Source organism: Oncorhynchus masou, chromosome 29, assembly GCF_036934945.1.
Source record: "Oncorhynchus masou masou isolate Uvic2021 chromosome 29, UVic_Omas_1.1, whole genome shotgun sequence".
Lineage (NCBI taxonomy): Eukaryota > Metazoa > Chordata > Actinopteri > Salmoniformes > Salmonidae > Oncorhynchus > Oncorhynchus masou.
In genome coordinates, this window is record NC_088240.1 from 100,930,754 (window position 1) to 100,947,482 (window position 16,729).

The following is a 16,729-nucleotide window of genomic DNA, read 5'->3' on the forward strand; positions in this document are numbered from 1 at the left end:
CAGCGACCCCACATCATCTGATACCTGGATAGGTAGTTAACATATCAGCTACCCCACATCATCTGATACCTGGATAGGTAGTTAACATATCAGCTACCCCACATCACCTGATACCTGGACAGGTAGTTAACATATCAGCGACCCCACATCATCTGATACCTGGATAGGTAGTTAACGTATCAGCGACCCCACATCATCTGATACCTGGACAGGTAGTTAACGTATCAGCTAACCCACATCACCTGATACCTGGATAGGTAGTTAACGTATCAGCTAACCCACATCACCTGATACCTGGATAGGTAGTTAACGTATCAGCTACCCCACATCATACATTGAGGCAAAAAAGTATTTAGTCATCCACCTATTGTGCAAGTTCTCCCACTTAATATGAGAGGCCTGTAATTTTCATCATAGGTACACTTCAACTATGACAGACAAAATTAGAGGAAAAAAATCCAGAATATCACAATGTAGGATTTTTTATGATTTTATTTGCAAATTATGGTGGAAAATAAGTAGTTTTATTGGACCATCTTAACCAATGGAAATGATTCACTATACGCTGGTATTGTGATCGCACGTCATTTTATGGGACAGGGGAGTTGTTGATTTTCTGTTCTGTCGCTGACGTTTAGGCTACATCAAGAGACCTCAGTCAGAGGACCCAGAACAGCAACAGCTTCAATCTCTACAAGCCCACCCTGAGAGAGAGACACACAGAGACACACACACAGAGAGAGACACAGAGACACACACACAGAGAGAGACACAGAGACACAGAGAGAGAGAGACACACACAGAGAGCGAGAGACAGAGACACACAGGGACAGAGAGACCCACAGAGACACACAGAGAGCGAGAGACACACAGAGAGACAGAGAGACGGAGACAAAAATAGCATTCAAGTACTTCTCAGCTTTGTTGTCAGTAACATCACATGGCTAGGTTCTGTATTGCCATGGAAACAGTAATGAGCGTCAGATCCTCACCCTGGGCAGAGCAGCGACCTGGTAGGCAGCCCTCGCTGGGAAGCTACTGCTGAAAACTAAGAGAGGAGAGGAACACCAACATGGTTACATACTCTGATACAAGACTTAATTAACGTCTTTATTTATATAGATTTTTTAAATTTTCCCCCGTTTTTTCCCCAATTTGTGGTATCCAATTGTTAGTAGTTACTATCTTGTCTCATTGCTACAACTCCCGTACGGGCTCGGGAGAGGCGAAGGTCGAGAGCCATGCGTCCTCCGATACACAACCCAACCAAGCCGCACTGCTTCTTAACACAGCGCGCATCCAACCCGGAAGCCAACCGCACCAATGTGTCGGAGGAAACACCGTGCACCTGACAACCTTGGTTAGCGTGCACTGAGCCCGGCCCGCCACAGGAGTCGCTGGTGCGCGATGATACAAGGATATCCCTACCGACCAAACCCCCCCTAACCCGGACGATGCTAGGCCAATTGTGTGTCGCCCCACGGACCTCCCGGTCGCGGCCGGTTACGACAGAGCCCGGGCGCGAACCCAGAGTCTCTGGTGGCACAGCTGGCGCTGCAGTACAGCGCCCTTAACCAACATGCAGTCCAAGTTGTTAGGGAATCATTTTACGTAGACAGACACGGCTTGTCAATCAGGTCAGTGAGTTTTAGATGCTGACTGAATCTGTATGAAGGTAGGTAGCTCTACCTTTAACTCCAGTCACTGTCATGGCAGTGCTCAAACCTACTCAAGGGAAGTGCCACAAACATGATCATCCCCACCTCCCTTACATACCATACTCAGTCTCTTGGGAAACAGTCCCACCTTGTGGACACTATGTGAAGTGCGCCTCCCTTACATACCATACTCAGTCTCTTGGGAAACAGTCCCACCTTGTGGACACTATGTGAAGTGCGCCTCCCTTACAGACCATGGGGAACAGTCCCACCTTGTGGACACTATGTGAAGTGCGCCTCCCTTACAGACCATACTCAGTCTCTTGGGGAACAGTCCCACCTTGTGGACACTATGTGAAGTGCGCCTCCCTTACATACCATACTCAGTCTCTTGGGAAAGTGACACCTTGTTGACACTATGTGAAGTGCCAGAACCTACAGAATACTTCTAATACATATCAGCATAACAAAACAAGGAGGATCCCAACAACATGAATATTCAACAGGAAGGATCCCAACAACAGAGAAACTTACATGTTTTATAGACATCATTCACACTGACGAAGTCATTCATGTCAGCCAAAAGAACCGTGGTTTTCACGACTGTGGGAAAAGAAAACAAATCAGGAAATTAATGGTTTTGCTAGATACAGTTTATAAATATCTAATATAAGTTTTTATAAAAACATAATTTACCACTGTCATATCCACACCCTGCTTCCTTCAGGATCTCCCCCATGTTTACCAGAGCCTGTGGTTTGGAGAGAGAGAGAGACAGAGAGAGACAGAGAGAGAGGAGGAAGGGTTTGATCTCCCTCATGTTTACCAGTTAACTGCCTTGTTCAGGGAAACAGTGGGTTAACTGCCTTGTTCAGGGGAACAGTGGGTTAACTGGTCTAGGAACAGTGGGTTAACTGCCTTGTTCGGGGGAACAGTGGGTTAACTGCCTTGTTCAGGGGAACAGTGGGTTAACTGGTCTAGGAACAGTGGGTTAACTGCCTTGTTCGGGGGAACAGTGGGTTAACTGCCTTGTTCGGGGGAACAGTGGGTTCACTGCCTTGTTCGGGGGAACAGTGGGTTCACTGCCTTGTTCGGGGGAACAGTGGGTTCACTGCCTTGTTCGGGGGAACAGTGGGTTCACTGCCTTGTTCGGGGGAACAGTGGGTTCACTGCCTTGTTCGGGGGAACAGTGGGTTCACTGCCTTGTTCGGGGGAACAGTGGGTTAACTGGTCTAGGAACAGTGGGTTAACTGCCTTGTTCAGGGGCAGAACGACAGATTCTGTACCTTGTCAGCTTTCGGTTACTGGCCCAACGCTCTAACCGCTAGGCTACCCTGCCGCCTCTGCGCTCTAACCACTAGGCTACCCTGCCGCCTCTGCGCTCTAACCACTAGGCTACCCTGCCGCCTCTGCGCTCTAACCACTAGGCTACCCTGCCGCCTCTGCGCTCTAACCACTAGGCTACCCTGCCGCCTCTGCGCTCTAACCACTAGGCTACCCTGCCGCCTCTGCGCTCTAACCACTAGGCTACCCTGCCGCCTCTGCGCTCTAACCACTAGGCTACCCTGCCGCCTCTGCGCTCTAACCACTAGGCTACCCTGCCGCCTCTGCGCTCTAACCACTAGGCTACCCTGCCGCCTCTGCGCTCTAACCACTAGGCTACCCTGCCGCCTCTGCGCTCTAACCACTAGGCTACCCTGCCGCCTCTGCGCTCTAACCACTAGGCTACCCTGCCGCCTCTGCGCTCTAACCACTAGGCTACCCTGCCGCCTCTGCGCTCTAACCACTAGGCTACCCTGCCGCCTCTGCGCTCTAACCACTAGGCTACCCTGCCGCCTCTGCGCTCTAACCACTAGGCTACCCTGCCGCCTCTGCGCTCTAACCACTAGGCTACCCTGCCGCCTCTGCGCTCTAACCACTAGGCTACCCTGCCGCCTCTGCGCTCTAACCACTAGGCTACCCTGCCGCCTCTGCGCTCTAACCACTAGGCTACCCTGCCGCCTCTGCGCTCTAACCACTAGGCTACCCTGCCGCCTCTGCGCTCTAACCACTAGGCTACCCTGCCGCCTCTGCGCTCTAACCACTAGGCTACCCTGCCGCCTCTGCGCTCTAACCACTAGGCTACCCTGCCGCCTCTGCGCTCTAACCACTAGGCTACCCTGCCGCCTCTGCGCTCTAACCACTAGGCTACCCTGCCGCCTCTGCGCTCTAACCACTAGGCTACCCTGCCGCCTCTGCGCTCTAACCACTAGGCTACCCTGCCGCCTCTGCGCTCTAACCACTAGGCTACCCTGCCGCCTCTGCGCTCTAACCACTAGGCTACCCTGCCGCCTCTGCGCTCTAACCACTAGGCTACCCTGCCGCCTCTGCGCTCTAACCACTAGGCTACCCTGCCGCCTCTGCGCTCTAACCACTAGGCTACCCTGCCGCCTCTGCGCTCTAACCACTAGGCTACCTGAGAAGAGATTGTTTGGGGTAATCCTATTCCTACATGTTTAATTAACTTTGATATCGAAGATGTCGCTTAAAGAGTACAGCTTCCTCCTGATTCGGCTAATACCGAGGCTCGAACCCAGGACATCGCAATCTCACCACCGATGACCCTCCTGCAGCATCTTATCTAGTCTCACCACTGATGACCGACCTCCTGCAGCATCTCATCTAGTCTCACCACTGATGACCGACCTCCTGAAGCATCTCATCTAGTCTCACCACTGATGACCGACCTCCTGCAGCATCTTATCTAGTCTCACCACTGATGACCGACCTCCTGAAGCATCTCATCTAGTCTCACCACTGATGACCGACCTCCTAAAACATCTCATCTAGTCTCACCACTGATGACCGACCTCCTGAAGCATCTCATCTAGTCTCATCACTGATGACCGACCTCCTGAAGCATCTCATCTAGTCTCACCACTGATGACCCTCCTGCAGCATCTCATCTAGTCTCACCACTGATGACCGACCTCCTAAAACATCTCATCTAGTCTCACCACTGATGACCGACCTCCTGAAGCATCTCATCTAGTCTCACCACCGATGACCGACCTCCTGAAGCATCTTATCTAGTCTCACCACCGATGACCGACCTCCTGAAGCATCTTATCTAGTCTCACCACCGATGACCGACCTCCTGCAGCATCTTATCTAGTCTCACCACCGATGACCGACCTCCTGCAGCATCTTATCTAGTCTCACCACCGATGACCGACCTCCTGCAGCATCTTATCTAGTCTCACCACCGATGACCCTCCTGCAGCATCTTATCTAGTCTCACCACCGATGACCCTCCTGCAGCATCTCATCTAGTCTCATCACTGATGACCCTCCTGCAGCATCTTATCTAGTCTCACCACTGATGACCGACCTCCTGAAGCATCTTATCTAGTCTCACCACTGATGACCGACATCCTGAAGCATCTTACCTAGTCTCACCACTGATGACCGACCTCCTGAAGCATCTTATCTAGTCTCACCACTGATGACCGACCTCCTGCAGCATCTTATCTAGTCTCACCACCGATGACCCTCCTGCAGCATCTTATCTAGTCTCACCACTGATGACCGACCTCCTGAAGCATCTTATCTAGTCTCACCACTGATGACCGACCTCCTGAAGCATCTTATCTAGTCTCACCACTGATGACCGACCTCCTGAAGCATCTTATCTAGTCTCACCACTGATGACCGACCTCCTGAAGCATCTTATCTAGTCTCACCACTGATGACCGACCTCCTGAAGCATCTTATCTAGTCTCACCACTGACGAGTCAGCTATTCAGCAGCGCAAGTGGAAACACTTCAGTCTGAGGAGTGAGTTTCACAGATTTCCCCTCCATCTGCATCATCCCTGTTCTGTCTTGTGGTTGTAACTGAGAAAGAAGAGGGGGGGGGGTTCTAAGCTTCACCTCACCTGTTTGGTCTGAGCCTGGACCCCTCCCTCCACCAGCTGACCAGAGGCAGGGTCCATCCCCAGCTGGCCTGACACGTACATGGTCCTGTCCACCACCACCGCCTGGCTGGGAGACAGAACAGCCAATATGAACACAGGACTGGACAGCTGATAAGATATGTACCAACATGGGGCAGGTGAAATGTTGTTCTCTGTCACATTCAAGATATTATAGACACTACGACTACTACCGAAATGAAGCAAAAAAATAAGTATTTTCCATCCAGAACACAATTAACACTGTTGTTTGACTTTCCAGACATCTAAATTGATACTTTACTGCCACCTACTGGTTAAACTGAGCAACCATACTGGTGACTATTTATTTCTGATTGTCATGTAAATACAATATAGTCTGTACAATAAACAATAGGCTTTTAAAGGAACGTAGAGTGCGCAACGACAGTGCCAGTCCACAGAACGCTCCATTCCAACACATACCCTCTGTGCCAACTCTGCCAGTCACAGGCCTTCAGTCAAAAAGCACTTTACCCTGAAATAAAACTCAAAGCTCTCTCTCCAGTTTACAGCGGCGCCACAGCTCCACCTCCCACGATTATTGGGTAAAAAGGGTGACACCCCCTACCGTAACAGACCGCGAATGTCCCTTCACAGACAGAAGTGCCAATACAGCATGTGAGATTCATAGTGCCCTGCGCAGACACACGAACAACGTTTAAAATAGTTGCTTACTGAATGAATGCAAACAAGAATATACTATTCTTATATATACATAACTACTCCGGACTCCGACATTGCTCGTCCTAATATTTCTATATTCCATTATTTAACATCGTTCTCCTATACTATAGCGCCGTTGAAGATAGGAACACAGCATTTCGCTACAACCACAATAGCATCTTGCTAAATATGTGTATGCGATCAATTTGATTTGATTTGCTAAAAAAAAAAATAGTTCAACACCTTCAGATCAACAGTGTGATAAAGGCGGCACAGACCACTTACCTGTACGGCCCGATAGCTGCTGGCGCTTTAGTGGTGTTGATTATCTTCCTGATGATCGAAGACATGATTAGAATTTGACACAAAAAACTCTTCCCTTAAATCAAAGAAGTTCCTGCTCTGAAACCCGTGGAACTCTGAAATGACAAATCAGCTGGTTGAGAGCGTCTACTACCGTAAAGTCTCAACTAACGGGCCTACAAGTTTCATTAGACCCACAACTTATAGTATTGTAATCGTTGTGGGTATTGGCAGGGTACTGATTATTGCCCAAAAACCGAAATGACGCTAAATTCAAAATGTGTAATTTATTTTCGGACAATTTTGCCATTTTTTATTGACGTGACTAAATATATCTACTACATAAATAAAGTTTAAATAAAATTTAAAAAATATCTACTATATACTACGTTTCCCATGAACACAATTTAACCGGAACAAGATATACGTCATATTTATGCGGAAGAGCTGTAGACATAAATGTGAGCGCGCGGCGTGGTTTTGAAATATAACTGTTCCTCCATTCAGGATTTGAAAGTGAATATATTTTCAGTTACCGTTACAAATACATTGTTGTGTGATGGAAGTGGATAACTTCATAACTCGTTGGCGTAGCCTGTTTGTGTCATGCAAAGTAGTCGCGTGATGTCTGCTAAGTAGCTAATTTAGCTAGCTATTCTGCCGAGGTGGAGATTGAATGGCATGTCTTTCAAAGGTTTGCTGACAATAACATCCGATCAGTGACTGTGCAATTCACTCTTAAATCGTAGCTAGTAGCCTGCTCGTGTCCCAGGATAGGATCATTTTTGACAACACCACTAGCCTTATCAATGAGTCATGTTTATTTTCTGCAGAGCTATCAAAGATGTCTACAGCCAAGCACAGGATGCGCGATAAGAAGATGAGGAACCAGCCGATCAACGTCACCTATTCCTCCCAGAGCAGCTCACACTGGAGGAACGGAGGGGACACCCCTACAGGTCGAGGCCATGATCTGTCTCCACATCCATGGGGCCAGGGGTCCTCCCACTCTGGCCATGCCCAGGGAGTGGGCTGGGTCCGGGGCCACCAGAGAGAAGGACACGGGGGATACCAGCAGGCTCTGCCCACACACATCACTGGTAAGAACACTTTCCTGCATACAGTTGTCAAATGTATTTTAAATGGATGCTCATGTCTTGATGGGTTTTAAACTGATACAGGTTCTAACTGAGCACTTCTGCATGTCAATGTTGAACCAGCTGTAAATCAACAGCTTTTATTACACAATTCAAATGGCATTTAGAATGAGTAAATCATGTCTGATGCTCCAACCCATTGACTCCCAGCTAGCTTTTTGTGATGTGTGGTGCTGTGCCTCCTCTCCTCAGCCTCAGCGTTTGCCAAGGCCCGGGCTGCAGAGGTGAACGCCATGTTGATGGCCGTCACCAAGACAACAGGCAGCTCCCATGTGTTTGGAGCTCTTCCTAAACACATGAGGAGAAGAGCCATGAGTCATAACACCAAGAGACTCCCCTGCAGGCTGAGAGACATGGCCAACAACATGGTGGGTTTGTCTAAGTAACACACACAGTCACACACACACACACTTAGTCACACTTAGTCACACTTAGTCACACACGTTCCCAGTCACACACACACACGTTCCCAGTCACATACACACTCCCAGTCACATACACACTCACAGTCACTCACACACTCTCAGTCACCGGCCACACCTAGGGCCGGACCGGCCACATTACACACCAGCAGTGGCAGGTAAATATCCGGTATGTTTCCTCTCTGGTCCAGTTGGAGAAGAGTCAGAAGGTGAAGAGGGAACAGTCCAAGAGCAAGAGCCGTAAAGCCCGGCGTCGCCACGGCAACATGCTCCTGGAATTCAACCGTCGCCAGCGGAAGAGCCTGTGGCTGGAGACGCACATCTGGCACGCCAAACGCTTCCACGTGGTCAAGAGATGGGGCTACTGTCTGGGAGACAGGCCAACCTACAAGTGTTACAGAGCCTGCTACAGAGCCATGAGCTCCCACTGTCTGCTACAGGTTAGTGTCTTTACCCACGGAGGCTTGAGCTCCCACTGTCTGCTACAGGTTAGTGTCTTTACCCACGGAGGCTTGAGCTCCCACTGTCTGCTACAGGTTAGTGTCTTTACCCACGGAGGATGAGCTCCCACTGTCTGCTACAGGTTAGTGTCTTTACCCACGGAGCCATGAGCTCCCACTGTCTGCTACAGGTTAGTGTCTTTACCCACGGAGCCATGAGCTCCCACTGTCTCCTACAGGTTAGTGTCTTTACCCACGGAGGCTTGAGCTCCCACTGTCTCCTACAGGTTAGTGTCTTTACCCACGGAGGCTTGAGCTCCCACTGTCTGCTACAGGTTAGTGTCTTTACCCACGGAGCCATGAGCTCCCACTGTCTGCTACAGGTTAGTGTCTTTACCCACGGAGGCTTGAGCTCCCACTGTCTGCTACAGGTTAGTGTCTTTACCCACGGAGCCATGAGCTCCCACTGTCTGCTACAGGTTAGTGTCTTTACCCACGGAGCCTTGAGCTCCCACTGTCTCCTACAGGTTAGTGTCTTTACCCACGGAGGCTTGAGCTCCCACTGTCTGCTACAGGTTAGTGTCTTTACCCACGGAGCCATGAGCTCCCACTGTCTGCTACAGGTTAGTGTCTTTACCCACGGAGGCTTGAGCTCCCACTGTCTGCTACAGGTTAGTGTCTTTACCCACGGAGGCTTGAGCTCCCACTGTCTGCTACAGGTTAGTGTCTTTACCCACGGAGGCTTTTTTGAGGCTGGATGTCTGGGAAGCACTTTGGGACAACTGATAGGAAGTACATTTTGATTTGATTGACTGATTTTATAGGGTCCTGTTCAAATTACTGTTCAATAAGGTTCGGAGTTCTCCAGACCTGGGAAAACTCTAGTTTTAAATATTCTTTGTGGAAAGTTTAAAACATCTCTGGGGGACTATTTTCAATACAGATCCCCAACAGTGAGGGACACGAATCACCTTAACATTGAGCTAGATCTAGGCAACAGTGAGGGACACCAATCACCTTAACATTGAGCTAGATCTAGGCAACAGTGAGGGACATGAATCTTAACATTGAGCTAGATCTAGACAACAGTGAGGGACATGAATCTTAACATTGAGCTAGATCTAGGCAACAGTGAGGGACATGAATCTTAACATTGAGCTAGATCTAGGTAACAGTCAGGGACACCAATCACATTAACATTGAGCTAGATCTAGGTAACAGTGGGGGACACCAATCACCTTAACATTGAGCTAGATCTAGACAACAGTGAGGGACATGAATCACCTTAACATTGAGCTAGATCTAGACAACAGTGAGGGACATGAATCACCTTAACATTGAGCTAGATCTAGGTAACAGTGGGGGACATGGACTCATCTTAACATTCAAAGTACAACAGTTTCAGAATGGCTAAAACACAGGCATAATATAATATTCTTCTCATAGGTTTACTGTGGGATCTCTACAATAGTAGTCTCTGTAACAGCTCTAATAGGTTTACTGTGGGATCTCTATAATAGTAGTCTCTGTTACAGTTCTAATAGGTTTAATGTGGGATCTCTATAATAGTAGTCTCTGTTAGCTGTGGGATCTCTACAATAGTAGTCTCTGTAACAGCTCTAATAGGTTTACTGTGGGATCTCTACAATAGTAGTCTCTGTAACAGCTCTAATAGGTTTACTGTGGGATCTCTATAATAGTAGTCTCTGTTACAGTTCTAATAGGTTTACTGTGGGATCTCTACAATAGTAGTCTCTGTAACAGCTCTAATAGGTTTACTGTGGGATCTCTACAGTAGTAGTCTCTGTAACAGTTCTAATAGGTTTACTGTGGGATCTCTATAATAGTAGTCTCTGTAACAGTTCTAATAGGTTTACTGTGGGATCTCTATAATAGTAGTCTCTGTAACAGTTCTAATAGGTTTACTGTGGGATCTCTACAATAGTAGTCTCTGTAACAGTTCTAATAGGTTTACTATGGGATCTCTACAATAGTAGTCTCTGTAACAGTTCTAATAGGTTTACTGTGGGATCTCTACAATAGTAGTCTCTGTAACAGCTCTAATAGGTTTACTGTGGGATCTCTACAATAGTAGTCTCTGTTACAGCTCTAATAGGTTTACTGTGGGATCTCTACAATAGTAGTCTCTGTAACAGTTCTAATAGGTTTACTATGGGATCTCTACAATAGTAGTCTCTGTAACAGTTCTAATAGGTTTACTGTGGGATCTCTACAATAGTAGTCTCTGTAACAGTTCTAATAGGTTTACTGTGGGATCTCTACAATAGTAGTCTCTGTAACAGCTCTAATAGGTTTACTATGGGATCTCTACAATAGTAGTCTCTGTAACAGTTCTAATAGGTTTACTGTGGGATCTCTACAATAGTAGTCTCTGTAACAGTTCTAATAGGTTTACTATGGGATCTCTACAATAGTAGTCTCTGTAACAGCTCTAATAGGTTTACTGTGGGATCTCTACAATAGTAGTCTCTGTAACAGTTCTAATAGGTTTACTGTGGGATCTCTACAATAGTAGTCTCTGTTACAGCTCTAATAGGTTTACTGTGGGATCTCTACAATAGTAGTCTCTGTAACAGCTCTAATAGGTTTACTGTGGGATCTCTACAATAGTAGTCTCTGTAACAGTTCTAATAGGTTTAATGTGGGATCTCTACAATAGTAGTCTCTGTTACAGTTCTAATAGGTTTACTGTGGGATCTCTACAATAGTAGTCTCTGTTACAGCTCTAATAGGTTTACTGTGGGATCTCTACAATAGTAATCTCTGTTACAGTTCTAATAGGTTTACTGTGGGATCTCTACAATAGTAGTCTCTGTTACAGTTCTAATAGGTTTACTGTGGGATCTCTATAATAGTAGTCTCTGTAACAGCTCTAATAGGTTTACTGTGGGATCTCTACAGTAGTAGTCTCTGTAACAGCTCTAATAGGTTTACTGTGGGATCTCTATAATAGTAGTCTCTGTAACAGCTCTAATAGGTTTACTGTGGGATCTCTACAATAGTAGTCTCTGTAACAGCTCTAATAGGTTTACTGTGGGATCTCTACAATAGTAGTCTCTGTTACAGCTCTAATAGGTTTACTGTGGGATCTCTATAATAGTAGTCTCTGTAACAGCTCTAATAGGTTTACTGTGGGATCTCTACAATAGTAGTCTCTGTAACAGCTCTAATAGGTTTACTGTGGGATCTCTACAATAGTAGTCTCTGTAACAGCTCTAATAGGTTTACTGTGGGATCTCTACAGTAGTAGTCTCTGTAAAGTGTATATAATAAATTAAAAGTGTTTTCTACTCAGGTCTGGTGTTCACACGGTATGAACATGAGCGACAACCACTTTTAAATGTTTGCTTTGTGATCAGATATGAATACAGCATTTTGGTAAATTTGTCTTTTTGCGGTTTCCAAACAGTAAAATCATATTTTGATGTGTTAGAGGATTCACTTTGGATTCACTTTGGGTAACATACTGTCCCCCCCCCCCAGGACATGTCGTACTACTGCTGTGTGGAGTTACAGGGGCCAGGGGAACAGCTGTTAGCTGCCCTTTCTAAGCTGACCAGCAAGGAAACTGGTAAGTACTTGCTTTCGTGTTTTCCCTCCTCAACAAACAAACAACCGCAATTGTCAATCATGCTGCGTTTTAGATGGTACGAGGTAGACGGCGTGCTGCGTTTTAGATGGTACGAGGTAGACGGCGTGCTGCGTTTTAGATGGTACGAGGTAGACGGCGTGCTGCGTTTTAGATGGTACGAGGTAGACGGCGTGCTGCGTTTTAGATGGTACGAGGTAGACGGCGTGCTGCGTTTTAGATGGTACGAGGTAGACGGCGTGCTGCGTTTTAGATGGTACGAGGTAGACGGCGTGCTGCGTTTTAGATGGTACGAGGTAGACGGCGTGCTGCGTTTTAGATGGTACGAGGTAGACGGCGTGCTGCGTTTTAGATGGTACGAGGTAGACGGCGTGCTGCGTTTTAGATGGTACGAGGTAGACGGCGTGCTGCGTTTTAGATGGTACGAGGTAGACGGCGTGCTGCGTTTTAGATGGTACGAGGTAGACGGCGTGCTGCGTTTTAGATGGTACGAGGTAGACGGCGTGCTGCGTTTTAGATGGTACGAGGTAGACGGCGTGCTGCGTTTTAGATGGTACGAGGTAGACGGCGTGCTGCGTTTTAGATGGTACGAGGTAGACGGCGTGCTGCGTTTTAGATGGTACGAGGTAGACGGCGTGCTGCGTTTTAGATGGTACGAGGTAGACGGCGTGCTGCGTTTTAGATGGTACGAGGTAGACGGCGTGCTGCGTTTTAGATGGTACGAGGTAGACGGCGTGCTGCGTTTCAGATGGTACGAGGTAGACGGCGTGCTGCGTTTCAGATGGTACGAGGAGACGGGCGTGCTGCGTTTCAGATGGTACGAGGTAGACGGCGTGCTGCGTTTCAGATGGTACGAGGTAGACGGCGTGCTGCGTTTCAGATGGTACGAGGTAGACGGCGTGCTGCGTTTTAGATGGTACGAGGTAGAGACGGCGTGCTGCGTTTTAGATGGTACGAGGTAGACGGCGTGCTGCGTTTTAGATGGTACGAGGTAGACGGCGTGCTGCGTTTTAGATGGTACGAGGTAGACGGCGTGCTGCGTTTTAGATGGTACGAGGTAGACGGCGTGCTGCGTTTTAGATGGTACGAGGTAGACGGCGTGCTGCGTTTTAGATGGTACGAGGTAGACGGCGTGCTGCGTTTTAGATGGTACGAGGTAGACGGCGTGCTGCGTTTTAGATGGTACGAGGTAGACGGCGTGCTGCGTTTTAGATGGTACGAGGTAGACGGCGTGCTGCGTTTTAGATGGTACGAGGTAGACGGCGTGCTGCGTTTTAGATGGTACGAGGTAGACGGCGTGCTGCGTTTTAGATGGTACGAGGTAGACGGCGTGCTGCGTTTTAGATGGTACGAGGTAGACGGCGTGCTGCGTTTTAGATGGTACGAGGTAGACGGCGTGCTGCGTTTTAGATGGTACGAGGTAGACGGCGTGCTGCGTTTTAGATGGTACGAGGTAGACGGCGTGCTGCGTTTCAGATGGTACGAGGTAGACGGCGTGCTGCGTTTCAGATGGTACGAGGTAGACGGCGTGCTGCGTTTCAGATGGTACGAGGTAGACGGCGTGCTGCGTTTCAGATGGTACGAGGTAGACGGCGTGCTGCGTTTCAGATGGTACGAGGTAGGCGGCGTGCTGCGTTTCAGATGGTACGAGGTAGGCGGCGTGCTGCGTTTTAGATGGTACGAGGTAGGCGGCGTGCTGCGTTTTAGATGGTACGAGGTAGGCGGCGTGCTGCGTTTTAGATGGTACGAGGTAGGCGGCGTGCTGCGTTTTAGATGGTACGAGGTAGGCGGCGTGCTGCGTTTTAGATGGTACGAGGTAGGCGGCGTGCTGCGTTTTAGATGGTACGAGGTAGGCGGCGTGCTGCGTTTTAGATGGTACGAGGTAGGCGGCGTGCTGCGTTTTAGATGGTACGAGGTAGACGGCGTGCTGCGTTTTAGATGGTACGAGGTAGACGGCGTGCTGCGTTTTAGATGGTACGAGGTAGACGGCGTGCTGCGTTTTAGATGGTACGAGGTAGACGGCGTGCTGCGTTTTAGATGGTACGAGGTAGACGGCGTGCTGCGTTTCAGATGGTACGAGGTAGACGGCGTGCTGCGTTTCAGATGGTACGAGGTAGACGGCGTGCTGCGAGGTAGACGGCGTGCTGCGAGGTAGACGGCGTGCTGCGTTTTAGATGGTACGAGGTAGGCGGCGTGCTGCGTTTTAGATGGTACGAGGTAGACGGCGTGCTGCGTTTTAGATGGTACGAGGTAGGCGGCGTGCTGCGTTTTAGATGGTACGAGGTAGGCGGCGTGCTGCGAGGTAGACGGCGTGCTGCGTTTTAGATGGTACGAGGTAGACGGCGTGCTGCGAGGTAGACGGCGTGCTGCGTTTTAGATGGTACGAGGTAGACGGCGTGCTGCGAGGTAGACGGCGTGCTGCGTTTTAGATGGTACGAGGTAGACGGCGTGCTGCGAGGTAGACGGCGTGCTGCGTTTTAGATGGTACGAGGTAGACGGCGTGCTGCGAGGTAGACGGCGTGCTGCGTTTTAGATGGTACGAGGTAGACGGCGTGCTGCGTTTTAGATGGTACGAGGTAGGCGGCGTGCTGCGTTTTAGATGGTACGAGGTAGGCGGCGTGCTGCGTTTTAGATGGTACGAGGTAGGCGGCGTGGTACGAGGTAGGCGGCGTGGTACGAGGTAGACGGCGTGCTGCGTTTTAGATGGTACGAGGTAGACGGCGTGCTGCGTTTTAGATGGTACGAGGTAGACGGCGTGCTGCGTTTTAGATGGTACGAGGTAGACGGCGTGCTGCGTTTTAGATGGTACGAGGTAGACGGCGTGCTGCGTTTTAGATGGTACGAGGTAGACGGCGTGCTGCGTTTTAGATGGTACGAGGTAGACGGCGTGCTGCGTTTCAGATGGTACGAGGTAGACGGCGTGCTGCGAGGTAGACGGCGTGCTGCGTTTTAGATGGTACGAGGTAGACGGCGTGCTGCGAGTAGACGGCGTGCTGCGTTTTAGATGGTACGAGGTAGACGGCGTGCTGCGAGGTAGACGGCGTGCTGCGTTTTAGATGGTACGAGGTAGACGGCGTGCTGCGAGGTAGACGGCGTGCTGCGTTTTAGATGGTACGAGGTAGACGGCGTGCTGCGTTTTAGATGGTACGAGGTAGACGGCGTGCTGCGTTTTAGATGGTACGAGGTAGACGGCGTGCTGCGTTTTAGATGGTACGAGGTAGACGGCGTGCTGCGTTTTAGATGGTACGAGGTAGACGGCGTGCTGCGTTTCAGATGGTACGAGGTAGACGGCGTGCTGCGAGGTAGACGGCGTGCTGCGTTTTAGATGGTACGAGGTAGGCGGCGTGCTGCGTTTTAGATGGTACGAGGTAGACGGCGTGCTGCGTTTTAGATGGTACGAGGTAGGCGGCGTGCTGCGTTTTAGATGGTACGAGGTAGGCGGCGTGCTGCGAGGTAGACGGCGTGCTGCGTTTTAGATGGTACGAGGTAGACGGCGTGCTGCGAGGTAGACGGCGTGCTGCGTTTTAGATGGTACGAGGTAGACGGCGTGCTGCGAGGTAGACGGCGTGCTGCGTTTTAGATGGTACGAGGTAGACGGCGTGCTGCGAGGTAGACGGCGTGCTGCGTTTTAGATGGTACGAGGTAGACGGCGTGCTGCGAGGTAGACGGCGTGCTGTGTTTTAGATGGTACGAGGTAGACGGCGTGCTGCGTTTTAGATGTTACGAGGTAGGCGGCGTGCTGCGTTTTAGATGGTACGAGGTAGGCGGCGTGCTGCGTTTTAGATGGTACGAGGTAGGCGGCGTGGTACGAGGTAGGCGGCGTGGTACGAGGTAGGCGGCGTGGTACGAGGTAGACGGCGTGCTGCGTTTTAGATGGTACGAGGTAGACGGCGTGCTGCGTTTTAGATGGTACGAGGTAGACGGCGTGCTGTGTTTTAGATGGTACGAGGTAGACGGCGTGCTGCGTTTTAGATGGTACGAGGTAGACGGCGTGCTGCGTTTCAGATGGTACGAGGTAGACGGCGTGCTGCGAGGTAGACGGCGTGCTGCGTTTTAGATGGTACGAGGTAGACGGCGTGCTGCGAGGTAGACGGCGTGCTGCGTTTTAGATGGTAGGAGGTAGACGGCGTGCTGCGAGGTAGACGGCGTGCTGCGTTTTAGATGGTACGAGGTAGACGGCGTGCTGCGAGGTAGACGGCGTGCTGCGTTTTAGATGGTACGAGGTAGACGGCGTGCTGCGTTTTAGATGGTACGAGGTAGACGGCGTGCTGCGTTTTAGATGGTACGAGGTAGACGGCGTGCTGCGTTTTAGATGGTACGAGGTAGACGGCGTGCTGCGTTTTAGATGGTACGAGGTAGACGGCGTGCTGCGTTTCAGATGGTACGAGGTAGACGGCGTGCTGCGAGGTAGACGGCGTGCTGCGTTTTAGATGGTACGAGGTAGACGGCGTGCTGCGAGGTAGACGGCGTGCTGCGTTTTAGATGGTACGAGGTAGACGGCGT

At 49.7% G+C, this 16,729-nt stretch overlaps 2 protein-coding genes across 5 annotated transcripts in view; one reads left to right on the top strand and one right to left on the bottom strand.

Annotated features, from left to right (window-relative positions):
• Positions 1-474: 474 nt before the first annotated feature.
• On the bottom strand, positions 475-6,736 carry LOC135521072 (2-iminobutanoate/2-iminopropanoate deaminase-like). The gene is made up of 6 exons (XM_064947005.1): positions 6,580-6,736; positions 5,575-5,680; positions 2,355-2,409; positions 2,193-2,261; positions 993-1,048; positions 475-704 (listed from the first exon to the last, which is right to left on the bottom strand). The coding sequence occupies exons 1-6, from the start codon at positions 6,642-6,644 to the stop codon at positions 645-647; spliced, it is 411 nt and encodes a 136-aa protein (XP_064803077.1). The 5' UTR covers positions 6,645-6,736; the 3' UTR covers positions 475-644.
• A 283-nt stretch (positions 6,737-7,019) lies between these two features.
• LOC135521075 (ribonucleases P/MRP protein subunit POP1-like) overlaps positions 7,020-16,729 on the top strand; it is a 44,633-nt gene continuing 34,923 nt past the window's right edge. For 2 of the 4 annotated variants that reach the window (XM_064947007.1, XM_064947011.1), the window contains exons 1-5: positions 7,120-7,291; positions 7,431-7,697; positions 7,947-8,122; positions 8,368-8,616; positions 12,121-12,208. In XM_064947007.1, coding sequence (XP_064803079.1) covers positions 7,279-7,291; positions 7,431-7,697; positions 7,947-8,122; positions 8,368-8,616; positions 12,121-12,208 — 793 coding nt within the window. In that variant the 5' untranslated portion in view covers positions 7,120-7,278. The other 2 variants (XM_064947009.1, XM_064947008.1) reach the window with 2 other exon arrangements.

Bases quoted from the DNA above. Each gene is read 5' to 3' on its own strand.
- LOC135521072 (XM_064947005.1), bottom strand. From the start codon at position 6,644: ATGTCTTCGATCATCAGGAAGATAATCAACACCACTAAAGCGCCAGCA. The intron at 2,410-5,574 runs GTGAGGTGAAGC...TCCAAACCACAG, and splicing joins TCCAGGCTCAGACCAAACAG to GCTCTGGTAAACATGGGGGA. The intron at 2,262-2,354 runs GTAAATTATGTT...CTTTTCCCACAG, and splicing joins AGGGTGTGGATATGACAGTG to TCGTGAAAACCACGGTTCTT.